At 46.1% G+C, this 21,414-nt stretch overlaps 2 protein-coding genes across 2 annotated transcripts; one reads left to right on the top strand and one right to left on the bottom strand.

Moving 5' to 3' along the window:
- Nucleotides 1-4,474: 4,474 nt before the first annotated feature.
- On the bottom strand, nt 4,475-19,649 carry Sde2 (SDE2 telomere maintenance homolog). Its single transcript, XM_032915153.1, has 7 exons — nt 19,471-19,649; nt 14,919-15,036; nt 14,017-14,128; nt 12,123-12,292; nt 10,809-10,923; nt 9,140-9,629; nt 4,475-4,796 (listed from the first exon to the last, which is right to left on the bottom strand). The coding sequence occupies exons 1-7, from the start codon at nt 19,588-19,590 to the stop codon at nt 4,575-4,577; spliced, it is 1,347 nt and encodes a 448-aa protein (XP_032771044.1). The 5' UTR covers nt 19,591-19,649; the 3' UTR covers nt 4,475-4,574.
- LOC116911252 (small nuclear ribonucleoprotein G-like) lies at nt 13,540-13,889 on the top strand. Its single transcript, XM_032915152.1, has one exon. It carries the CDS (start codon nt 13,563-13,565, stop codon nt 13,791-13,793), a length of 231 nt encoding a protein of 76 aa, XP_032771043.1. The 5' UTR covers nt 13,540-13,562; the 3' UTR covers nt 13,794-13,889.
- Nucleotides 19,650-21,414: the final 1,765 nt, after the last annotated feature.

Genomic DNA, 21,414 nt, shown 5'->3' with positions numbered 1-21,414 from the left:
GTAAAAGCCTAAGACACCTGTCCTGTAATTCCCTTTGTAGACCATGGTGACCTGGGATTCAGAGATCCACCTGAATTAGTGTATCTGAGACAGGATCTTACTATGTAGCCTAGTCTGGCCTCAAATTCTCAACCTCTCCCCTACCCTCTCCGCTCCATCCCCAGGCTGGGCTCACAAGGGGATGCAACTATGTCCAGATGCAGCAGACAGCATTTTCCCGTCCTGCGGACCCGCTCACTTGTGTGCTTCTGCTTCAGTTGGGTTGCATTTGGTAAAACGGCTCCAGTCATTTTTCTCAACAACCTTCAAAGGCACATGCCTACCTAGGGGAGGTTTCCAAGGGAAGGCACAGTGCTCAACCATCCTGAAGATGGTGGGCGAACACGTTTGGGATTCTGTTTGTGGTTTTATGGAATACACCCTTAGAATGTCACAATACATTAATTCAGTCAGCAAGTGTGGTACAACACAACTCTGTATTTGTGTATCCACAGGAGGAGAGGTCCATTTTCCTTACGTAAAAGAGAGATATCCACAGAGGGATTTGTCTTTGGCACTTCAAGTCAGGGAGAGGTAACGGCCACATCTCTGTGAACGCCTGAGGAAAGATGTCTGTCCTGGGTGGGAACTAGTCAGAGCTGAGCTGGAACAGTTGAGCAGCTCTGGTTTGTTTAAACAACAGCCCAGAGGCTTCTATGGCTGAGACGCAGAGAAAACGAGGGTTTCAGGCTGCAAGAGGTTTGAGACTGAAGCAAATATACGGGACCAGTGGCAGGCAGCACTCTGAGGAAAGCCATTACCTGGGTGAGCATTCGCACGAGTTTTCCTGGTGAGTTTATAAACCTTGGAAGCGTAGGTCCTCAGAGCAAACTTCACCACAAAGCTTGCAACATCCTTTCCCTGAGACCCACAGCTGGAAACAGTATGGGAGCTGTCCTGAAAGAGGAATTGAACTTTGAGGGCCAAGATGGGACACGCCTTTCCGGGCGAGCCACTTGGTAAGCTCAGAGGGTTCTAGCAGGCCCAGCGCAACAGGCAGAACTGCACTCCCAAGGAAAGTCTGTTGACAGCCTTTATCACTTCATATTTTTTTCATTTCGAGAAGCTCCCCCTGCTTCCTTGAACTCTGGCAATGAAACCCAACGCCACATCCCTAGACACTATCACTGGGCAACAGTCCCAGCTTTGATTATTTAAGGCTTATTGGGTGTTTGTGACACAGGGTTTCTTTGTATAGCCAGGCTGATTCCCAAACTCTCCATCTCCTTGCCCTGGGCCACAGTGTGGACCAACATGCCCAACCACCAGGATTTAGATGTAAATAGCCTGTAAATCATGTCACCTCTCTGCTACACGCGACGCTCCCTTCATAAAGAGAAACTGACATCACAGGCAGTTTTCCTAGGCTGGTCACCCAGTCCTGCTCTGGCAAGGCCAAGACCACACCTCTCAGGCCACAGCCTTTGTACTTTTTCTGCCCGTCCACTTGGCCTTTCTTAAGTCTGTGGAAGAGATGCTTGCACCCTGCACGTGACACCTGACCACATTTAAGAACCAGGGCTCCCTTTGGGGACACCCTAAGAGACCCAGTTCCCCTCAAGCTGGATTGGGTTCTGTATCTAAAAGGCACTTGCTCTTGGTATTTGAAATTGAGTAAATGAGAAATGAAAAGTGAGAGAATGGGAGACGGACACAGCAGAAACCCATTAGCATCCCGGGAATACGGCAGCCGTCCAGCACAAGAGCTGCAGACCGAGGCTTCCATGCTGTAAGGCCAATCCTGATGGCGACCTTGCACTACCAGTAAAAGGTCCTCTTGAGCTGCCAAGGGCCTCACACTCTCCTGAGATGGCACAGCTAGGGCTCTTAACCTGAACGAAGCAGGCCGTTAGGAAAGGTCACTGACTCGGCCACCAGTATGGCTGCCCAACTGACCTGCCAGGTGGAAGAAACTACTCTCACCAAGCAAATTCTATGAACCCTAAAGGTCTGGACCCAACATTCTCTCTCTGGTGGGGGTTGCCGTTTTGAGATAGGGTCTTGCTATTTTGCTAAGGCAGGCCTCCAACTTGTGGGACCAAGCAATGCTACCTTGGCTCTTCAGTCCCTGGTATTAGAAGTGTAGGCCACTGTGCCCTTCCCTTTCCAATGTCCCTTTAAAACCTTAAAGGGGTGACTTAGGGTTTCTGCTGCTGTGACGAAACACCATGACCAAAGTGACTTGGGGAGAGAAGGGTTTATTCTGCTTACACTTCCACACTGCTGTTCATCACCCAAGGAAGTCAGGACAGGAACTCACACAGGGAAGAAACCCGAAGGCAGGCTGATGCAGAGGCCATGGAGGGTGCTGCTTATTGACTTGCTTCCCCAGGCTTGTTCTGTCTTCTTAGAGCACCCAGGACCACCAGCCCAGGGATGGCCCCACCCACAATGAGCTGGGCCCTCCCCCATCATCACTAATTGAGAAAATGCCTCACAGCTGGATCTCATGGAGGCATTTCCTCAACGGAGGCTCCTTCCTCTTTGATGACTGTAGCTTGTGTCAAGTTGACACAAAACCAGCCAGTACAGTATGAAAGGAGGGTTCAGCTATCCACACGAGACAAATGATCCTCCCCAAACAACAGAAATCCATCTCTTTCCAGCTCGGAAGCACAACTTTGTCTAGCCTGCTCCTCCAGAGCCCCAGTCTTGAAACTCTGTCCACATAGTGGGGATCCTGAGGCTTCCAGACCCCTCTACCAGCAACTTTGCCTCAGAGACTCTTAGCAGCTTGGCTACATCATAGAACCTGGACAGTCGTGGGATGGAAATGTTTGGGTGGCAGTGGGGGGGACAGTGGTGGACTTGGAGACTTAGGGGGCTAGCATGTCTGTAATTCCCAGGGAGAAAAAAGCAACAATGTCAGGACAGGGAAATCTTCAGAAAAAAACAAAACAACAATTGCTTAAAATGTTTCCAAATTTAATTAATAGAATAAATTTACAAAACCATGAAGCTCACCACACTACAAGGCAGAAGAGTAGACCACGCCTGAAACACCCCCAAAGAAAATGTTATGATTGTGACTCACCGCTGACCCGTCAGCAGAGACAGGGACCAGATGATGAGGGTGATGGTGATGATGGCGATGGTGACAGAACAGACACAAATGTGAGACAATAACGTGCAGTCTGCAGACACCCACTGTAGACAGAAGGAGCGGGAAAGAGGAAATGGACAGAACCGCGCACTGTGGAGACGAGGTGAAAGCTGGAGGGGGAGGGCTGTGCTTCAGATAATACGTGCTGAACAGGAAACCCAGAGATGAAGGAATTTCATGGTCAACCGTTCAATAAGTAGGAGAAAGTAAGACCTAACAGTAGCTTCAAGATATAAAGTAAAAACAGAAGAATTAAAGAAGCACGGTGGACCAGATCAGGACACGCTGTATCCATGTGTGAATTGTCAGATGGGGAAAAAAAATCCCAAACCCATCAGAGACAGACGTTTTAAGGCAATGCAGAAACATATGTATATAAGATCACTGTGTTAATATAAAACTGAAAACTTAGCAAACGCCAATTAAGTTATTTTTATCTAAAAAGGGGGGGGGGCAATTCCCACAATCATAATTGAGATTTGAGTTTTCTCTTAGTTCTTATGAAAATAAACCAGCAAAGGCTGGTCACCTGAATGAGCTGGCCAAGCACTCACAGGCGTTCTACAACACAGCCTGCTGCCCACTGAGTGTGTGCTCGGTGAGAATGTGCACACGGCACAGATCGTCAGATCCTATCCTAGGTCAGTCATAAAGAGGATACAGGGTACCTTCTGTCCTGAAAAGTCAGTATCAATAAAACATTTAGAGAAAATACAAACACTCACTAATTGGGTAATATACTAAAAGTAATAATAAAAAATAAAATCTCTAACCAGTGATCTAAGACTTAGGGAGCTAAAGAAAGATGATAAATGCAAGGCATGTAGGAGAGGAAATATAAACTCAAAAGCCAAAGAGATCAACGACAACTGAGAAAACCCACAAAGCCAAAAATCTGATTCTTTGAAAACTAAACAAAATAGACAGGCCTCCAGCTGAAATAAAAATCCCGTGTGGGAAGCCTGGCTAGCTCTACCCCTGGTAACACACACTATACTAGGTTTTTAAAATGGAAGTTATGAATAGCCATGTCTATAAACCTGACTGCTGTGGGTTACACAAATGAATTCTTGGAAACATCATACCAAATGACACAATATATAAAGCCAAAGAAATGTATAAACCTCTGACAAAGCAGGCTCAGTGGCTCATGCCTGAGACAGGAGGATCACTGCCAGTTTCAGACCAAAGTGAACTACACAGTTCTTGGTGAGTCTGGCCTATAGAGTAAGTCTCTTACAAAAATACCAGAAAGAAAGAATAAGATACAAAGTTTTCTCCTCCAGTGAAAACCTCAAGCCCAGGTACCATTGAAAAGAGACTAATCAGAACTGAATTAATAAAAAACTGGCTTTTAGTATCAAAAGGAACATTGGCCACAAGTCCATCACACTGGAAGAAGTGTCGAACACCAGGAGAGTGCTGAGAAAATTCACTTCTTCTTCCCTTTTGAAGGCTTGGCAAATAAAGTTGGGTCAATGAGCTCCTTTGAGAGGCCTCTGACAGAGAAGAGTCTGGCTGCGCGCTCCTGCAGGGTTCCCCCGCACTTCAGTCCAAGGGCCATCAGTTCACACTTGAGCCTCTCCAAACCCAGCAACTCCAACTCGGCTGCAGAGCTGAATGCCGACAGATCCAGAGCTTCCACACCAAGAGCCTGGTGGGAAAAGAAACATTAAAGCCAGCCCCTCCTCCTCCTCCTCCTCGGAAGACTAAGTACTGACCACATTCTACTTTTAGGAAGTGCCATTCACCGTACTATCACCCAGCTACTGACTTGCCATCTCAGTATCTAGACACATTCACGACAGCAACAGCCATCTCAGTATCTAGACACATTCATGACAGCAACATGCATACAATTCCTCCCCTCAATCCCACGATGGGGTCTCACGTAGTATTCAAAGCTAATTTTGAATTTGCTTATGTAGCTGAAGCTGGTTTTGAACTCCTCATCCTCCTGTCTCTGCCTCTCAAGAACTACGACACAGATATGCACCACCATATCCGGCATCTATTTTCAGCTTTTTAAAACTGGGTCTTGCTATATATGTATCCCTGGCCTCAAACACTCAGTAATACTCCCACCTCTGCCTCCCAAATGCTGGGATATTAGAAGTGTGCCCCACATTCCAGCTTGGAATACCTTTTTTTTTTAAGATTTATTTATTATGTATACAGCATTCCACCTGTATGTACACGTGCAGGCCAGAAGAGGGCACCAGATCTCATTACAGATGGCTGTGAACCACCATGTGGTTGCTGGGAATTGAACTCATGACCTCTGGAAGAGCAGACAGTGCTCTTAACCTCTGAGCCATCTCTCCAGCCCTTGGAACACGTTCTTAATGTTACTTTTTTCTTTTCAGATTTCACTGGTTATAGAATCTGAACAGTAATACAGACCAAACCTACTCTTATAATTTTATCACAAGTAAGAGAAGGCACCCAAAGGCTTAATACTGGCAGATATCCACCCCTTCCTCTTAAACTGTTAGCTCCACAATCTTAGAGCTTTCAATTCCAGCTACACAGCTGAGGCCAGTGTGCTTCCACTCACATGGTGATTAAAAAAAAGTGTACATTTTACAGCTGTTCTACCTAAAAACACCTTTATAGACTTTAAGACAAAACTAAACACTTCTACTGCCCTGCCAGGATTTTCCTTCCATTTTAAAGTTTTATTTTATTTTATGTGTATGGGTATTTTGCCTGCAGGTATATGAGAACTGTGTGTGTGTGTGTGTGTGTGTGTGTGTGTGTGTGTGTGTGTGTGTGTGTGTGTGTGTGTGTGTGCGCGCGCGCCTGGTGCCCTCATGGCCGAGAAGGGATATCAGATCCTTTGGAACTAGAGTTAAAGACAGCTGTGCGCATGTGTGTGCTGAGAACCAAACCCAGGTCTTCAGGAAGAGAGGCCAGTGCTCTGAGTCATCTCCCCTGATCCCTGAAACACAATGTTCTGTGTGTGACCTGTGGGCACGCATGTGAGGACAGCTAGACTCTGCCCTCTCCTTTCACAAGAGCTCTTGGGATAGTCCTTGCCAGGCAGGAGCTGGAGAGATGGTTCAGCTCGTAAGCTAAAGGTCCCAACTAAAAGGACAAATGAACAGATCTAATGATAAAGGAATGGGCCTCTCTCTTCTACAGGAGACCAGACCCTTACATCCTGGTGACAATTATTCTGTCTCACATAAGAAAGAAAACTCTAGGGCTGGAGAGATGGCTCAGCGGTTAAGAGCACTGGCTGCTCTTCCAGAGGTCCTGAGTTCAATTCCCAGCAACCACATGGTGGCTCACAGCCATCTGTAATGGGTGTCTGATGCCCTCTTCTGGTGTGTCTGCAGACAGTCAGAGTGCACTCATATACATTAAATAAATAAATCTTGAAAAAAATCAATAAATAAAAAGAAAGAAAACTCTAGCTGGGTGGTGGCAACGCACATCTTTGATCCCAGCAACAGGGATCAGAGGGCCAGCCTGATCTACATAGTGAGCTCCAGGACAGCCAAGGCTACACAGAAAAACCCTGTCTCAAAAGAAAAAAGAAAGAAAGAAAGAAAGAGAGAGAGAGAGAGAGAGAGAGAGAGAGAGAGACAGAGAAAGACAGACAGACAGACAGACAGACAGAAAAAGAAAAGAAAACTCAAGGTTGATTTAGTAGTGGGACACACATGTCAACTTGAAAGTGCCAATCCAGTCTTGTTATTGTGTGTTTAGAGATAAACAGTGGGCTAGAAAGGAGGCTCAATGTTCAAGGACACCCCCTGCTCTGTCATGAGAACTGGGTAGCTCAGTTCACAAACAGCTGTAAGGCCGAAGGACCAGACACCTCTAATGGGCTATGTGGGCAATCACAGACACACACAGACAGTCGGACAGACACACACACATAAAGACAGACAGACAGACACACATAAAGACAGACAGACAGACAGACAGACAGACACACACACACACACACACACACACACACAAATACAAGCCAGGTCACATACCCTCACACACAGACAGACACACATAAATATAAGCCAGGTCACATACCTTCATATACACAGACAGACAGACAGACAGACAGACACACACACAAATATAAGCCAGTTCACATACCTTCATATACACAGACAGACAGACACACACACACATAAATATAAGCCAGGTCACATACCTTCATATACACAGACAGACAGACAGACAGACACACATAAATATAAGCCAGGTCACATACCTTCATATACACAAGACAGACAGACAGACACACACACAAATAAATACAAGCCAGGTCACATACACTCATATACACAGACAAGCACACAGACAAACACACACACACACACGCACGTGCACACACACACAAATAAATACAAACCAGGTCACATATACTCATATACATACATACATACATACATACATACATACATACATACAAGACTACAAGACACACACACACACACACACACACACACACACACACGCCAGACATGGTAGTGTATGAGTTTCCTCTCAGAACTTGGGAAGATCTCTATAAGTTTGAGGCCAGCATGGCCTACATAGTGAGTTCCAACACAGCCAGGGCTATACAGTGAAACCCTGTCTTAAAATGAGACTTCCTTTCCTATCACCAGCTTCTCGTTTTATATAAACCTGTTATGTTTGCCACTCCCTCTCTTGGTTCTCTGGGTCCTCAGCTCCGTTATGGGTGCACTTGCCCTCTCTCCTACCGTCCCTCTCCATCCCTCCACATCCCCAACCCTCCATGGCCCAGCTCAATCTGGACCCTTTTCAGAGGCCTCTGGCTATACTCTCCCTCCTATCTACATGGAAAACCTCCTCCTCAACCATAAAACAAACAAAAACCCAAAACACTTAAACAAAACAATTCCAAACCAGGCCATATGTGAAGCCATATCTTAGAACATGGCACCAAGGACACCACCTAGTGGCAAAACAGTGTAATTTCAGAGCTTAGAGGGGACAAGCTTCTCAACATCTGTAGATTAAATGATTCTCACTAAGCAGCTATTGGGAAGGAGGCACATGTGCATCATAACCATTTACTGATTTACTGTACAGATAGACACCACCCCTCCAACCCCCACCCCCCGAAAAAAGCCCTGCAGTGGATTACTTTGTAATCATAGATTTAGAAGGCTGAGAATTGCCCTGAATCACCCAGCCTGGACTATACAGAGTTCCAGGCCAGACACAGAGGTGAGAGCCTATGTCAAACAAAACAAACCAACAGCAAAAGCCAACTAGACTAAAAGGGGTGGTGAAAGGGAGGGCTGAGGTTGAGAGCAGCGCCTGCTCTTCCCAAGGACATGGCTTGGATTCCCAGTGCCTAAAAGGCAGCTCACGGGCAGCTGTAACTCCAGTTCCAGGGGACCCAAAGCCCTCTTTTGGCCTCCATGGGCACCAAGCACGCACTTTTCACACAGACATACACGCAAGCAGATCATCCATGCACACAAAATTTTGAAAAGAAGTGGTAAGGGATGAGTTGGTGGCACATGCCCGGAATCCCAGTACTGGAGAAGTAGAGGCAGAAGAGAGTTTTGGGGACAGCCTGGTCTACATATCAAGTTTTAGAGCATGCACTCTTGTGCTCTCACTCTCTCTGTATTTCTGTTGTTTGTTAAGATTTAGTTATGTATAGGAGTACACTGTTGCTGTCTTCAGACACACTAAAAGAGGGCATCGGATCCCAGTACAGATGACTGTGAGCCACCATGTGGTTGCTGGGATTTGAACTTGGGACCTCTGGAAGAGCAGTCAGTCCTTTTAACCTCTGAGCCATCTCTCCAGCCTGTTTGCTTGGTTATTTTTGAGGCAGGGTTTCTTAGTGTAGTCCTAATTGCCCTGGAAACTCACTCTGCAGACCAGGCTGGCCTTGAACTCAGAGACTGACCTGCCCCTGCATCCAGAGTGCTAGGACTAAAAATGTGCAACCCACCCCAGCCTTGTGTTTTTTAAAAGAGTGAAACAAACCAAACCCCAACATACCGTGTCTCCTGAGTTGCTTCCCTCTGGGGTAGCAGCAGGGATGCTTTTCCTGTCTTCTCCAGACAAAGCCATGGCAGCTCTGTCTTCACCAATCACTCCTGTCTCTTGGCCCTTTTCTGTGGGCTCAGGACTCTCTGTTTCCTTCCTTGCTGGGGTCTCCTCTGTTTCTGTGACTGTGACTGTCTTCCTCTCATTGTGCTCCCTGGTAGATGTCTCTCCTGGCTCAGTTCCTGTGTTCTCCAAAATGCCCTGCCCAGGCTCAGTCATGGGGTTCTGAAGCTCTTTAGGCGACTCAGAGCGTGCACCAGATCCTGAGCTCTGAACACTGCCAGGAGAGTCAGCTGCCACCTCCCCACCATCACTGCCATTTTCCCGGGCACAGCAGCTCAGCCCCGAGGTCCCAGGAGCATCTTCATGGTCATCATCTTCACTGTCATCTGAACTGCCAGTACTGGATCCCTCGGCAGCCTCCAGTCCTTCCATGCCCAACCTGTGGGAAGCAGCAGGAGGGCATGACACCATTTCCAGCCTGCACCTCTACCTGGATGGAGTTTATCTGTCTAAATAGTGAGAGCACAGGCCAGCTTAAGATGGCAGTAGGCAAGTTTCGGAAAAGTACATTCTGAGGCATAAATAGAAGGGAACATCTCAGAGGGCTGCATTCAACCACAATGAGGACAGACAGGAGTGCCTTACTCCCGCCAGCCACCTTCAGACTTAAGCATTTTCATGTGGTGCTTTACTGTGTCTAATTGTCAACAGTTGAAATTAATATAGAAAGGGAAAGTTTCGAGTGTAATGTCAGGAACACACACACACACAGACACACACACACCCATGTACACACCTGAATTTATTGTTCAGATTCTGTTGAATGGCTTCTGAGGCAGAAAAGACTACTAGTGTGTACAGAGTGCCAATCAACACAATCTGAAGCCTGAATACTCTGGAAATTTGAGCTCCCACCAATCCTACTTAAAAAAAGTGTTTAAGTCCTGGGTGTGGTAGCCCATGTTGGTGATCTGTGATCCAAGCAGAGAGGGCTGATGCAGGAGAATCCCAAGGTTGAAGCTGGGCAACAGTACCCTGTCTCACATGAATACATAGGAAGGGAGGAGAGGGAGGGAGGGAGGGAGGGAAGGAGGGAGAGAGAGAGGAAGAGGAAGAGGAGGAGGAGGAAGAGGGAAGAAGGAAGGAAGGAAGGAAGGAAGGAAGGAAGAAAGGAAGGAAGGATGGATGGAAGGAAGGAAGGATGGAAGGAAGGAAGGAAGGAAGGAAGGAAGGAAGGAAGGAAGGAAAGAAGGAAGGATGGAAGGAAGGAAGAAAGGAAGGAAGGAAGGAAGGAAGGAAAGAGACAAGAAAATCAGGGGCTGGGGAGATGGCTCAGTGGTTAAGAGCACTGACTGCTCTTCCAGAGGTCCTGAGTTCAATTCCCAGCAACCACATGGTGGCTCACAACCATCTGTAATGGGATCTGATGCCCTCTTCTGGTGTGTCTGAGGACAGCAACAGTGCACTCACATACATAAAATAAATAAATCTTAAAAATTAAAAAAAGAAAATCAAGAGGAGAGAGGAGGGGAAGGAGAACTGGTATTCGTACCAACAACAAGATGGAAAGTCACAGAGATCCTCCAAGATCAATGTGAAGGAAACAGGAAGAACTTACCAAAAGCACCTCTTTTTCTTTGCACCAGCTCCCTGGTCCGTCTTTGACCTGTTAGGCCGTTTTCGAGTCTCCGTGACCTCTGCTGACACCACCTTGCTGGAGGCAGCCTGCATACCTAAGAAAAGTTAGCCAGTGTCTGTCAGGGTACAATCTATGTCTGAAGCTCCGTAGTTAAACTTCTTAAAAAAAGATTTGTTTATTTTTTATTTATCTATTAATTATATATGAGTACACTGTCGCTGTCTTCAGACACACCAGAAGAAGGCATCAGTTCTCATCACAGATAGTAGTGAGTCACCATGTGGTTGCTGGGATTTGAACTTAACCACTGACCCATAAATTTCTTTAAAAAAAGAAAAAGCAAAAGCATACAAAGCAACAAGTTTCTTTATGTTGTTTTCACACAGACTTAGTTAAGGCTGTTCCTCACCTGATGAATGTAAATTGTCATACCAAATTTTTATATGGTTATGAGATTAATCTCAAATAGGAAAAAACCCACTGTGGAACCACACCTGCCTGCGACCAGGCCTCATTCAGTCCAAGCCTCAGCACTGTGTAGCTGGAGATGACCCTGATCCCTGATCTTCCTGTGTTCACCGCTCTAGTGGCACAGTCATACGCACCATCACTCGTAGCTAGGATACTGTCTAGATTTGGGGGGGAGGGGGTGTTTTCTTTTATTTTTTCAATGCAGGGTTTTTATGTATAGCCCTGGAACTCAATTTGTAGACCAGGGTGGCCTTGAACTCACAGAGATCCACCTGCCTCTGCCTCCCAAGTGCTGGGATTAATGGTTACCACCACACCCAGCTTAGAACAGTATTTTCAAAACACAACATGCGATTTGTGACTTGAGGCTGCCGGTTCCTAGCTGGAGTTGTTTACATCCATTTCTTTCCTGTCCTAGTCGTCTTGATGAAAAGTCCCTTTAGATGAACTGGACTCATGACAGGCCTGGGACGCTACACTGACGCTTTAAAGGGTGTGCTGATGTGTACACAATTCCTGAAGACTTCCCCTAGCCCTGCACTGCACAAGGAAAAAAAAAAGATGGGCTGGAGAGATGGCTTAGACTTTAGGGGCTAGACTCAGGACCAAGAAGAGAGGCTGGGAGCCTAAGGAATTTCTGGAGAGCCATTCAGATATTGCATGTGTGCTGGGCTGGGTGTGGTGGACGGTCAGCATGTGACAACAGGCTGTGCTGGGTTCTGAGGCTTTCCTTATCCTCCTCCAAAACGCTCAAGATGCTTTTGAGCAGTGGATCTTGGCTCCAGGAGCCTGCACGGCATGCGGAGGAATCCTCGCTCTTACCTTTGAGGACTGAATCTTCCAGACGCTCAGCCATTTCATGGCACTGCCTCTGGTAGTCAGGGCTGGCGAAGCAGTGTGCAGGCTCTGCAAGCTTTCGCTGCAGCCTCTCCAGGCGCCTTTGTTCCTTTTCAGCCTCTCGCTCAGCTTGCTGTTTTACCCACTCGGCCATCCTGGGGGAGGGAGGGGATGTAACTCACACACAGGCTTATACATCACATGTCACACAGCACTTAGATCAATGGTAGACCACACTTATGAAGGTGGTCCCATACTGTGATGGACTTGAAAAACTCTTGTTACTTAATAACACTGTAGTTTAAACAACAAATAGTTTAAAAGTACAGACCAGGGGTTGAGGATTTAGCTCAGTGCTAGAGCACTTGCCTAGCAAGTGCAAGGCCCTGGGTTTGGTCCCCAGCTCCAAAAAAAAAAAGAAAAAGAAAAAAAAAAAGTACAGACCAATCAGGCACAGGACATAATGCGTGCTAATACCTGCCACTGATTTATCTAGCTATTTACTGGCGGGGAGGGCGATCACAGGGATCAAACCCAGGACCTTAAGCAAGTGCTCTACCACCAAACTGCACTGTTGTTCTAGTACTGTTTCACTATGATTCTGCCTTGAGTCAAGTTTAGACATGGTGTCGAACACTGGGAGGCAGGGGCAGACAGATCTAGGTGAGTTCAAGGCCAGCCTGGTCTACACAGTGAACTAAAGGACAGCCAGAGATACAGGGAGAGACCCTATCTCAAAAAAACAAAACCACAATAGACAAACAAACCAAACAAGTTTACCAGGAAACTGTATGCCATGTCTTACAAGCCACAATCATGCACAGTCCGCCAATCTCTTCACTGCATCAGGTGATCGAGTACACTGTCTGCACTCACCAATGCTCCCTGTGGTGCTTGACCAGGAATTCTATTAACAAAGTATTTTCCAGAACTCACCCCCAAGCATTTTGACCACATAAAAACATGTTCCCTAGACAATTAGTAATCATATTATGATATTTCTCCAGAAAGGTGTGTCATGTTTAATGTCACAATACTGTAAGAGACTATGGTGGTTTGGATAGTTTTGGCCCTGTAGATTCATGTGTGGCCATAGGGAGTAGCACTGTTAGGAGGTGTGGCCTTGTTGGAGGAAGCATGTCACTGTGTAGGTGGGCTCTGAGGTTTCCTATGCTCAAGCTCCACCCAGTGTAAAATCAGTCTCCTCCAGAGGACAGTCTCCTCCTGGCTGCCTTTAGATCAAGACGTAGACCTCTCAGCCCCTCCTCCAGCACCATGTCTGCCTACAGGCTGCCATGCTTCCTGCCATGATAATGGACTGCACCTCTGAAACTATATGCTAGCCCCAATTAAATGTTTGCCTCTAGAAGAGTTGCTTTGGCGCTCACTCCTTCGCTGTTGTGCTGAGCTCACTGAAGAGTCGCCATGAGCAAAGCCCACCCTCCCGAACTGAAAAAGTTTATGGACAAGAAGTTATCATTGAAGTTAAATGGCGGCAGGCATGTACAAGGAATACTGCGGGGCTTTGACCCCTTTATGAACCTCGTGATTGATGAGTGTGTGGAGATGGCGACTAGTGGGCAACAGAACAACATCGGGATGGTGGTCATCCAAGGAAACAGCATCATCATGTTAGAAGCCTTGGAAAGAGTCTAACCAGTGTTCAGCAGTGTGTCCACATCCCTCCCCAAAGCGTGCTTGATTGTGATGTAGAACTAGGTCATGTACATTTTCATATGAAACTTTTTGCTAAAAAAAATTTTTTGGATATAAAAAAAAAAAAAAAAAAAAAAAAGAAGAGTTGCTTTGATCATGGTATCTCTTCACAGCAATAAAACCCCAACTAAGACAGAGATTTAACTAACAAGGGATAGCTTACGCTTTCTCATGATTGACATCTCGTAATCTCCTCCCACTGAGATCCCGGCAGGCTTCTCGATTGGTTGTCTTCTCAATCTGGGCACCAAGTGCTCGAAGCATAGACCCGAAACCTAAAACCAAAATACATGGATTTAGAGGGCTAAGGATGCAAGCCAGGTTAATGAAAAACAAAGAGGGTTGGGGATTAGCTCAGTGGTAGAGCGCTTGCCTAGCAAGCACAAGGCCCTGGGTTCGGTCCCCAGCTCCGAAAAAAAGAAAAAGAAAAAGAAAAACAAAACAAAACAAAACAAAAAACAAACAAACTTATTTGTTTTATGTGAAAGGGTATTCTGCCTGCACGCCCAGATATGTGTAGCACATGCGTGCCTGGTGCCACGGATCCCCAGGAACCAAGAGTTCAGACAGTTGTGAGCTGCCATGTGGCTGCTGGGAACTGAACCCTGGTTCTCTAGAGGAACAGCCAGTGTTCCTAACCACTGAGACATCTCTCCAACCCTGTTTGCTCTCTTCTTAACCTTACCAGAACACCCAGGACCTTAGTCTGCCTGACCTGAGAAAAACAGTTTCCTCAGATGACTTTGGGTCACGCTTAGACACACACCAGGAGACAAATCTTGATCAAAGCAGGCACTGACTGTTGAAAGCATGCCCTTCAACAATCTGGAGGGAACAATGGCTACCTTTATCATTTAACCTCCCTAAAGTCTTGGAGCCCGGCTTCTCAAAGAACAGCCTGCCTGGAGAAGCTGAGATTTGTAACTTATTACCCAAAACTTAGTATAAATGGTTTCACAAGATGACTCAAGGCTGGTGCGCCAGAGACCAACAAGTGTGTTCATTTCACACACTGCTTAAAAAGCACAGACACTGCTACCCGGAGCTATCAGCCTCACGTCCTACCTCCTTTGCCCCCTCGAAGCCTGGGCTCCAAACTGTACACAGCTCCATGGCACACCTTGTCACCAGCAGCAACGAGGACTCCATTGCACTTCACAAAGAAGCATTCCACAGGAATTTCCTAGAGACAAGAGCAAGTCTTATGACATTAGACAAGGCCTAATACTTTCTTTTATTAATCATTTTACAGTAGATAATAGATTAGATCACTATGTGTTGAGCTGAAAACAAAGATTAAACCCATCATCCCTGTATAGGATTCAGCTTCCACTGTGACCTACGCACCTCCTTCTCTCCTACAGGTCACGTGAGTCATGCACACACAGGGCTCAGACCTAGTAAGGCAGAAGTCTCACTCATGTCTCCTGACCTTTATAAACTGGGGGTCAATTTAATAACAAAACTGATCCAACACTTAAAACTGCCAAATCACCCTCACATGTATAGGTAGGGAGAGAGGAGAAAGGAGAGGCAGGAGTACATTTTAGGTGTTTTTGTTTTGTTTTTATAGAGTTCTTATCTCAGTATGTAGCCTAGATTGTCTATGCACACTTGAAAGACACCAGGATGTGCACCACCACACCCAGTGAGGATTTTAGATTTCACTCTTAAAAAAAACCAAAAAAACAAAAAACAAACTACTGGCCTGGAAAGGTGACCCTGCCTTTAATTCCAGAACATGGAAAGCAGAGGCAGACAGGTCTCTGTGAGGTCTAGGATAGCCTGGTCTACAACACTACATAGAAGGGAGTGTCTCAAAAAAACAGAACAGGGTTGGGGATTTACCTCAGTGTAGGGAAGCACAAGCCCTGGGTTTGGGTCCCCAGCTCCGGGGATCAAAGTTGAAAAACAGAATATACACAAAGTTGCCAATATATCAATGTCACTTAAAGTCACGTGGCTGCATAAAATCACGTGAGAGGAAAGTCATAAGAAAGAAGATCAGAAGACAAACAACTCTAGAAACTCCAAAGTTAGAGCGTAAGGAGATGAGGTGGGAGGCAGCAGGGAGCCTGGAAAGGAGGCCAGAGAGGAGGAGGTTGATGGTGATGTAGGGGCCAGTCATGGCCGACTATGTCAACCAACTCAGCATGTAATGGAAACTCAAAACCAATGGCTCTTCTGTTATGATGGATACCATGACCAAAAGCAACTAAGGGAGGAAAGGATTTGTTTCAGTTTGCACTCCCAGGTCCTAGTTCATCAATGAGAGGAAGTCAGGGCAGGAGCTGAAGCAGAAACCATGAAGAAACACAGCTTTCAGACTAGCGCTCAGCTCGGGCTTGCCCATCTTGCTTTCCTATGCATCCCAGGCCCACCTGCCTCACGTGGCGCAGCCCCCAGTAGCCTTGGCCTTCCAACATCAAATAGCAATTAAGAAAATGACTCCCAGACCATCCCACAGGTCAGTTTGGTAGACAATCCTCCAACTGAATCTCTCGGCTCCACCATCAAGAGAACCTAACTGTACAAAGAAGGTAACTACACATTAATTGTGGAATAATGACAGTTCACCCACAGCAAGAGAAGGGCAGGCTGCACACAGGGCTGCAAGGTGGAAACGCTAATGAGGAGCTCAGTCGCTTTCCTTCTCAGTGATGAGAAGGTACAGGAGACACCACTGCAAATGAGGCAGGGGAAGGGAGAGGCTGAGGCCATTTACACAAAACAATTGGGATGAAGGGCTGTTTTTGTCCATGAAACAGTCTACCTTAAGTTGTAAAGGTTCACCTCGCATTGTTTATATGACGAGCCTAAGCACCAGAGACAAACCTGCAGTCCACAAAGGTCAAATGTACTGACCCACTGCAGTGAGGAGCTACAGAGAAACCATGGAAAATTTCCCCAGTCCCTAACAAAAAGCAAGAATCACTATAGATGGAAGTTAGGGGAAGTTTACATAAAGCACTGTTCTGAGAGGACTACAGGTCGGTGAGGACCAATGTCAGGCCTGACTGTTGAACATACCCAGGATCCTCTTCCTTGGAACTACAAATTTTAGATACTAAATATTGTATTCAGAAACCTTTAACCAGGGGCTGGAGAGATGGCTCAGTGGTCAAGAACACTGACTGCTCTTCCAGAGGTCCTGAGTTCAAATCCCAGCCACCACATGGTGGCTCACACCCATCTGTAATGGGATCTGATGCCCTCTTCTGGTGTGTCTGTAAACATCTACAGTGTACTCATAATAAATAAATCTTAAAAACCTAATCATGTTATTCTCACACCTAGGCCTTCATAGCAAAGAAGGAGCAGCAGAACAGAATGCCCCCCTCTCGCTGACACCTCCACAGCAGAGTTCTTCTCGTCTCTGGTTTTTGAAACCAACTTTTTTCCAGCAAGTAAAAGTAGCTTTTGGAAGTCTTTGCAGCGTTTTGCTATTGCAGTAGGTCCCTGGGAGGTTCCCATTAACTCGTAGTTGCCTTTACTGGTGTCTGTTAAGGCTAATGAACAGCAGGGCAAAGCTTTTATTCTCTCCCTGAGAAATGGATCAGAACCAGTTTGCCTTAAAAAGTGCAGTGTGATGGTGGCTCACAACCATCTGCAATGAGATCCGATGCCTTCTTCTGGTGTCATGAAGACAGCTACAGTGTACTCGCATACATAAAATAAATCAATTAATAAATAATTCTTAAAAAAAAAAAAAGCGCAGTGTGAACTTGACCTATTTTGATTTTCCCTATTTCATCAAATTACCCTTTGTAAGCTGCTTGTATTCACATTTACTATAATTAAGAAACAGACTCAGGGGTTGGGGATTTAGCTCAGTGGTAGGCGCTTGCCTAGCAAGTGCAAGGCCCTGGGTTGGTCCCCAACTCGAAAAAAAAAAAAAAAAAAAAAAGAAAAGAAAAAAAAAAAACAGACTCAGACGTTCCTTCTGATAACTGCTCCACTTATCTGCCATCCAAACAAATCAATTTTTTCTGGATGTCTGGCCTCCTACAGCCCATGCACATCATCACCCCTGTTAAATCTGAGGACTAAGTGATACAAGGTTCTTTTGTTTTGAAACAAGGTTTCATGTAGTCCAGGCTGTCTCAAAGCCACTACAAAGACTTGGCTGAGAACTTAACCTCTCAAGGGCTGCGGTTACACACACTCTATCATACCTGCCATTTTTCTGGGTCCTAACACTTCTTATTGTTAAGATTCTATTGTTTAGGGGTTGGGGATTTAGTTCAGCGGTAGAGCGCTGCAAGCGCAAGGCCCTGGGTTCGGTCCCCAGCTCGAAAAAAAAAAAAGAACCAAAAAAAAAAAAAAAAAAATTCTATTGTTTATGGATCAATTTTAAGTTTAAAAACAAATCGTGAAAATTATTCTTCGAATCCATTGAAAGTCAACTGTTATGGAAAATATCAAATGGTTAAAAAAAAGGTTCTGTTTTTCTCACTAGGCTGCAGTATGAGAAGAAAACGAAGGCTAGATATGGTGGTATACACCAATAATCTCAGCCCTCCCGTGTGCCGAGACCATCCACGTGACAGGGCAAAACTTTCTTGCTTTTTTTTTTTTTTTTTTGGTTCTTTTTTTCGGAGTGGGGACCCGAACCCAAAAACAAAAACAAATTAGAAAATCACATATTGGAGCTGGAGAGACAGCTCAGTGGCTCTGCTCTTCCAGAGGTCCTGAGTTCAATTCCTGGCAACCACATGGTGGCTCACAACCATCTGTAATGGAATCTAACGCCCTCTTCTGGTGTGTCTGAAGACAATGACAGTATACAGTGTACTTACATAAAATAAATAAATAAATAAATCTTAAAAAAAAAAAAAAAGAAAAATCCCATATTTGCAAGCACCCATTGCTTCTCCATGGTCCAAGTCTCTTTAGTACCAGATTTGGTATTTTAACATCTGTTAAGTTGAAACATAACAGAAAAAACAGACTTATAACTCGGGAAAGGTGTAGTCATAAAGAAAAACCATTCTAGACCAAATGCCCAGATTAAAATTAGATTCAGGGAAACCAGTAAATTCCTTAGATGATTGAAGAGGCTTGCGATTAGTCGGTCAAAGCTTGCTTATTTGGGAATTAAAGCTTAGAACTTTAGAAGCACTTGACCAGGGTTTCATGAATACACATGGAACAGAAGAACAGGCAGATTCTAAAGAAGAGGCCCAAGGACCTACGGTGTTAACAGAACATCTGTGAATGACTGGCCCTGACAGGATGAATTCATGTCCTTCGCTAACCGTCCTTTGGCCTGGGTGGGTTTCCTGATGGGTCGGTAAGAAGGCATAGTCCTAACCAAAATGTGAATGTAAGAAGAGAAGAGACCCTTAAAGGCATCACTTTTGGGGATAAAAGAAACGGAACGAGTTTCTAATCAAGGTTGGACTAAGTGCCGTAACTGAATGTTGTTTTCTCTTACAACATGGAGACAAAACAACTACAACCATAGAATAGCAGAGGAAGGTCCCCAGATGAGTCCTGAAACTGGAGAAATCTCAGTCTCAAACACCGAAATGTTCAGAGAACAGAAGCACCCACGATGAACCCAGCTTGGCCTGGTGATCTTTCCTCCCCCACTTCCGGGAACCGCGATCCTCACCTGTTCTTGGCAGTGTGGGTAGATTACATCGCGCACTGAGCACCCAGCCGAGGCACACGGTAGCGCCTTCCACGCGGTACCGGGGCCGCGAACCCACGCCAGCACAGCAGCCTCCGCCATTTCGTTTGGTGACGGAACCTCTAGACTGCGACCCGCACTAGGCGACACAACCTTCCGGTCGCATCCTGATGACTGAAGGCCTCATCTTCCGGTGCCCCGCCTCCGGTGTTTCCACTCACCCCCGCCTTTCCGGAAGGCAATCACGTGACCTGGCGTCACGCGAGCTGGCGTGGGGGAGGGGACAGGAAAGGCCTGCCCCGGGCCGATAAGACCGCAGAGCGCTCGAGCTAGGCGTTGCTAGGGGCGGTTGCTAGGGCGGGGCTCGAGGGACTGGCTATAAAGGGCGAGCTCTGGGCGCGGCTGGAGCGCTTTGGCTGGGGATGATAAAGCTACCTTTAGCTCCGCCCTGCGCCGCAGGCCAGTGCTCCAGTCGGGTTTGTGTAGCTATTTTTGGGACTGGGAGGACTGTGGCGCTGGCAGACACTGCTTCCCGGTGCTGCGGGGAGAAAGCGGGCTCGGCGACTGCTTCCTCCACCCGCGAGGCCTCCCAATCCCGAGGAATGGCCCCCAGTGGTCCCGGAACCGCATTCCCTTGGCCTGCTTAGTTCCCTCTAGGTTTACAATCCCCTTCGTCCTTCCATCACGTTCGGCTCGTCCCTATGTTTGCTTGTTTGCGCTCTGCGCTGTCCCCGCTTCAGCTGTGTTTTCAAAATATTTCACAGCAAATGGGCCCTTGTGAACGGCAGGGGCGGGAGTGACTTTTATAGTCACGCTGCTTCCAGAAAACCCCGATGCAACGTTCTTTCTGTGCCATGGGAACACTCGCGCAGATTTTTACAGAGAATAACTTTAAGGTTCGGGTGCTGAGGGAGGCCCTTAATATTTAATATGCTGAGATGATGGTGTTTCTGAAATACTGAACAATTTAAAAGCTGCTAGTGTGAAGCCGGGAGGATTATCGGGAGGATAACTCGAGTCTCCTGAACACAGATGCCCTGGCCCACAGAGCCATGTTCTCGGCTGTTAAGTTGCAGGCCGATGGAACTAATCGCTGAGGAGAAAGCACAAAATCTTGAAATCCTTTAGCTGTGAAAATGAACAAAAATAGGATTTCCAGTCCTGTAAAGTTATAGATCTGTTGTTAGTGCACACAGGCAGGAGAGAGGGCCTTCGTGAAGATTCCAGGAGATGAAGAAAAATTACACAAAGTATGTTGTGCATAGAAGCAGCATTTTATAAATGAACATTGTAGTGACCCAGAGGCCTGTGGATGTCTCTCATCAATATGTAAGCGGGACAGACTGGGAAGCATGTGACCTTCGATCTTTTCCTATTCCTTCCCTTAGCATGTGGTCCTGACTGCCAATTTACTGTTTCCCTCTTTTGGGAATCAGAAGTGACCATTTCAAGAGCCTGGCAGAGTCTTCCTCTGCAAGCAACCAGATCACGGTCAGTGTAGGGTTAGGAAACATTTCCTTGTCAGAATAATTCTTTGTAATCTGGAAGGCTCCAGAAGGATTCCCTTCTAACAGGAAAAGTCCACATCATTTATTACAACTATCTACTACTCTCCAAACCTAATGTCTGAATGAGTTCACTTTTTAATCCCTCGGTTGTATTTAGATCCCTATTATGAGGAAGTCCCAAGTAATGAGCATTTGTCGTTTAAAGTAGGAAATAACCATTATTAACTTTTCAAGGACAGGAACCTCCTGAGCAATCTATAATCTGTTAAACCTCCACAGTGAGCTCCTTACACTACGAAATACACAAAATAGATGTTATGCAAATATTAGTTGCCTGTTTGATGGACTACTAACTTAATTACTCCTGTCGTACATCTAAAGAAACATATTTTCCACTAACTTAGGACATTCTATGCTG

This window comes from Rattus rattus, chromosome 10 (genome assembly GCF_011064425.1).
Source record: "Rattus rattus isolate New Zealand chromosome 10, Rrattus_CSIRO_v1, whole genome shotgun sequence".
NCBI classification, from domain to species: Eukaryota; Metazoa; Chordata; class Mammalia; order Rodentia; family Muridae; genus Rattus; species Rattus rattus.
Note: the sequence above shows the minus strand (reverse complement) of the source record. Positions and strands in the feature narration are given on the sequence as shown.

Coding starts and splice junctions, on each gene's coding strand:
- LOC116911252 (XM_032915152.1), top strand. CDS start 13,563: ATGAGCAAAGCCCACCCTCCCGAACTGAAAAAGTTTATGGACAAGAAG.
- Sde2 (XM_032915153.1), bottom strand. CDS start 19,590: ATGGCGGAGGCTGCTGTGCTGGCGTGGGTTCGCGGCCCCGGTACCGCG. Junction 14,129..14,918: donor GCTTCGAGGGGGCAAAGGAG/GTAGGACGTGAG, acceptor TTTTGGTTTTAG/GTTTCGGGTCTATGCTTCGA. Junction 4,797..9,139: donor GAAGCAACTCAGGAGACACG/GTATGTTGGGGT, acceptor TTTTCCCACCAG/GCTCTTGGTGTGGAAGCTCT.